Below are 4,725 nucleotides of genomic sequence, written 5' to 3'. Positions count from 1 at the left end.
AAGCCAGCTATCTACCGGTGTCACAGTTATTAGTGTCCCTTCATCTCCCCGTGTGTCACAGTCATTTTTGTCCCCATATCTCTCCCTGTATACCCCTAACCTCCCTGTGTGTCACAGTCATAAGTATCCCCTCATCTTCCCATGTGTCACAATAATTAATGTCCCCTCATCTCTCCTGTTTCACCATCATTAGTCTCCCCTTCTCTCTCCCTGTGTCATAGTCTTTAGTGTCACTTCCCTGTGTCACAGTCATTATGTCTCCTCATCTCTCCTATGTCACAGTCATTAATGTCCCCTCATCTCCTGTGTGTTACAGTCATTAATGTCCCCTCATCTCTCCGCTGAGTCACAGTCATTGATGTCCCCTCATCTTCCCCCGTGTCAGGATCATTAGTGTCCCCTCATCTCCCTGTGTGTCACAGTCATTAGTGTCCCCTCATCTCTCCCTGTGTTACAGTCATTAGTGTCCCCTCATCTCTCCCTGTGTCCCGTCATTAGTGTCCCCTCATGTCTCCCTGTCTCACAGTCATTTGTGTCTCCTCATCTCCCCATGTGTTACAATGATCAGTGTCCTCTCATCTCTCCCTGTGTCACAGTCATTAGTGTCCCTTCATCTCTCCCCATGTCACAGTCATTAATGTCCCCTCATCTCTCCCCTGAGTCACAGTCATTGGTGTCCCCTTATCTCTTTGTGTCACAGTCATAAATGTCCCATCATCTTCCCCTGTGCCACATTTATTAGTGTCCCCTCATCACCCCGTGTCACAATCATTAGTGTCCCCTCTGTGTTTAGCAGAGGATTTATTCGGTCAGCGCTCCAGTGTCCAGCAGCGGATGCCACCTGACCGCCACAGCCAATCAGCAGCCTCAGCAGTCATCTGTGTACCCCTGAATACGGAGCATGACCACCAATGCCCCTGATTGTCTGTGGCGGTCACCTGAAGACCGCTGCCTATATAACACCGGAGCAGCGACCAGAGGCACAACGGAGGATCAGCCTGGGAACAGAGGTGGAGATAAGTAAAACAGACAACCCGGAATCCGAAAGGGCTGACAAAAACCTAGGCGCCAGGATGAAATTCTCAGTCGCTATGGCGACCTGGCGCCTGGGATTGGTCTAGCCCTGAGTTATATCATAGTTGGGAAAACACTTGCCCAAAACAGACCCTAGAGAAGTGTTTCCCAACCAGCGTGCCTCCAGCTGTGGCAAAACTACAACTCCCAGCATGCCCGGACAGCCAACGGCTGTCCGGGCATGCTGGGAGTTGTAGTTTTGCAACAGCTGGAGGCACACTGGTTGGGAAACACTGCCCTAGAGGATGCAAATATTAATACTTATCACTTTACAGCGAACAACATTGTTAACTCTTTACTGCTATACCACGTTACAAACATACAAAAATGACAGATGTAGCAGAGCCGGCCAGTAGGGATCTATGAAAGGAAATAGTGCAGCAGTCCTATGTAAAAACAAGAGATAAAAACACATGGGGGGACATTTATCAAAGCATTTAGTATTTTTTATTTATTTTTATTTTTCCTTAAAATTGTCGCAAAAAAGTCGCATGTGCGACTACTCGATTTTTTGGGCGACTTTTTGAAAAAACAGTAAGAAAAAAGAACTAAAAAAAAAAAAAGGAATACATATGCAAACATTGATAAATGTCCCCCCCCCCCCCCCCCCCCCCCCCCCCCCCCCCATGGTGATAATGTCGTAACTTACCCCTGACAAACTCAGCTCTGCTATGCCTGTATGGAATTGTTATTAATAAATAAATAAAATAAAACAAATTATAAAATAAATAAATAAAATAAAACAAATAATAAAATAAATAAATAAATAATAAAACAATCGTTTAGTTTCATAACAGAATTTATTTGGTCCCTCATTTCTTCCACAGCTGGCGGGGAATAATATCCGTTCCTGATAAATATTTCCCGTTTCCGTTTATTTACAGCGCTGAACCGCCACCACCACTAAATCGAACGCGGTCACCTTAAAGGGCCCACGTGCCTAATCCCAAAAAAAAAATAAAAAAAGTTTCCTTACATAACGGAGCTGTTAATAACATTCCATACCTAGAGACTAGGCGATACCGTTGGTTTACGCGGCTGGCGGCGAGCTATTGTTCTATGTTATCAGCCCCCGGGTTATAATCCGGGTCCCGCACAATGAATGTTACTAGTAGCTTTAAACATATATTAGTTTTAGTTTTTTTTTCTTTTTTAGTCCCTGAAATGTTAGAAATAACAATTTCCATCCCTGTGGTTAGAATCGTGGTCTCCGAACCGGTGGCGCTTTGAGAAACGACAACTCCCACCATGCGACTTCCCGCCATGTTGGGAGTTGTAGTTGGAGAGAGAGACACCGGTTGCAGACCACCTACACAGAATCAGTAGTATTTTCCATGACCCGGCACCGCAATGGTCACCCGATACTGCACGGCACCGCAATGGTCACCCGATACTGCCCGGCACCGCAATGGTCCACGTCAACTGGTATCTGGCTTCTCGTGGATGCCAGTTAACCCTTTATCAGCTGTACTCGCCTTGGCAGGTCTGTATATGTCTATAGATTACCCCCACCCGATCCTGCAAGATCTGCGCCTCCAGCTCAGTCAGCACGCCCAGATCCGCGGCCAGAGGTTCCCTGGCGGCGTAAAGTGCGTGGAGCTCCTCGGCCGCTTTCCGCGACAGGTAGAGTTCCCGCAGCCGCCTGGCCATGCCCCTGCGGAACAGACACACGGTGTTTAGTAGCTGCCCATTGTACTTGTCCCAAGTGTCCCGAAGGCGGTAACCATGGACCAATCCGGCCTCATTATCCAGTAGTACGAGGGTCCCATCCGGGGTGCGGTGGAGATTGTTCGTTCCTCGCAACATGACGCGGGAATCCCACTGGAGACTGAAGAGGTTGCTCACCAGTCTGTCGAAGTTGGCGGTGAGATAATCGAAGATGATGAGGTCGCCCCATTGTGCCAGTTCCACCACCCCCGCGTGACCTGAGTGGAGTTCCTCACGTAGGGGCAACAGCTTGCCGTCCTCGGCACGGAGGGCTAAAGGTGGCAACACTGAACTTAGGTTGTGCAGCCAAGGGGTTATAGTGACCATCGACCCCGACGTCCATCCTGTGCCCGCCAACTCGGCTTGTACCGGTGCCCACTGAGGGCTACCCACTTTGGAAAGGACACAAGGTGGCACAGTGTTCAGTCCCAGGAGGCGAGAGAGGTAGAAAGAGAGGACCTCTCCCTGGATCTGCTCCGGGTTAATCCCATAGCGTACACATGCCCGACTCCCATCAGAAAGAGTCACCAGTCTGTTAGTGCTGCGCCCACAGCCCTTCTCCATGGACACAATGCTGGCCGTGCGGGCAAACTCCTGCCAGTGTAACGTGTACTCATCCGAGAAGCCCTGAGGCAGTGCCCTTTCCACTGCTCGAGCCCAGAAGATCCCCTGCTCCAAAAGCCCAAAGGTCTGTGAGTGGTTCCCTTCAGTACCAGTGCCCACCGGGTGCCCATCAGCAGTAGTCCTATTTTCAGATCCAGACGGTTGACCCTCCGGGGGGATCGGCGGAGAAAGTGCAGGAAGGCGTAAAGCTCGGGGTGCTCTTTGGGGGAGATATCCAGGGTGATCCATGGGGTGAGGGTCTTTCCATACCCAGAAAATACCCCCCACTAACAGGAGGGCTCCGGATATGATCAGCACCACGGCTGCTTTCATCCTTGAAGAAAAAACCTTATTCATAGAGTTTGGAACATCCATAGGAACCCTCAGGGTGCGGTGCCAATACTCTTCTCTCCGGGCACATGCCAAGGGTTAGTATTTGGTCCTTTCCTCCTGTAGTAGGCACATCGTGTGTTTGGCCAGTTCCTCGTGTCCTGGGGTGAAGTGTCGGAGATCCCACAGTGGGCACATTGCTGGATGCTTAACTGGCGCACAACTCCAGGTGGCTCATTGTGTCCTATGTGCGGCACATGCTGGGGGCTTTGTCTTGTCAGGATGAGACCCTCGTGCCAGCCAGGGTCTCCCAGTTCCTAGAAAGTTGCGATCAGCTCCTTGTGTTGGGCAGAAGACCGTGCCAAGCCTATGGAGATTGTGCAGAGGGCACAAGGGTGGCACTGGGGGGGGTGAGCGTGCAGGCGCCTCAGAGCCTCTTATCTGGTGTGAGAAGCATCAGGCTTTGCATCTTCCAGATGAAGAAGAGAATATTCCCACACCCTCCCCGGCCCACTCATGACCCTGCAGCTCCTCCTCTTAAAGGGGCCGAGTCTTCCCAGGAAAATTCTGTGACAGCATATAAAGGATTCCAGATGCAGGAGGCGAGGGGGATGCTTTCCATTAACAGCTCGAGCTGTTGCAACATTGTCATTAACCCATTGCGGCGGAGGTTCAGCTTTTAATTTTTTTGTGACTAATTCCCCCCCCCCCCCCCCCCAAAAAAAAAAGAGATAATAACTAATTAAATTCAAAAATAACAAGTGAGATAAATAATAGCAAATGAGACGCTTATAAACCAATTGACCAATGATAATAATAATTGAAAAGTATATATATATATATATATTTTTTTTTTTCTTAATTTATTTTTTTATGTAAAATTGTATGTAAAACAGTGTTTCCCAACCAGGGTGTGTCAAGCTGTTGAAAAAAACTACAACTCCCAGCATGCCCGGACATGCTGGGAGTTGTAGTTTTGCAACATCTGGAGGTCCGCAGGTTGAAGACCAC

At 49.1% G+C, this 4,725-nt stretch overlaps 1 protein-coding gene across 1 annotated transcript; it reads right to left on the bottom strand.

Annotated features, from left to right (window-relative positions):
* Window positions 1-1,855: 1,855 nt before the first annotated feature.
* Window positions 1,856-4,261, bottom strand: FJX1 (four-jointed box kinase 1). Its single transcript, XM_056527872.1, has one exon. It carries the CDS (start codon window positions 3,757-3,759, stop codon window positions 2,536-2,538), a length of 1,224 nt encoding a protein of 407 aa, XP_056383847.1. The 5' UTR covers window positions 3,760-4,261; the 3' UTR covers window positions 1,856-2,535.
* Between the last annotated feature and the right edge of the window lie 464 nt (window positions 4,262-4,725).

The sequence above is a fragment of the Hyla sarda genome, chromosome 6, assembly GCF_029499605.1.
Source record: "Hyla sarda isolate aHylSar1 chromosome 6, aHylSar1.hap1, whole genome shotgun sequence".
Taxonomy (NCBI): Eukaryota; Metazoa; Chordata; class Amphibia; order Anura; family Hylidae; genus Hyla; species Hyla sarda.
Note: the sequence above shows the minus strand (reverse complement) of the source record. Positions and strands in the feature narration are given on the sequence as shown.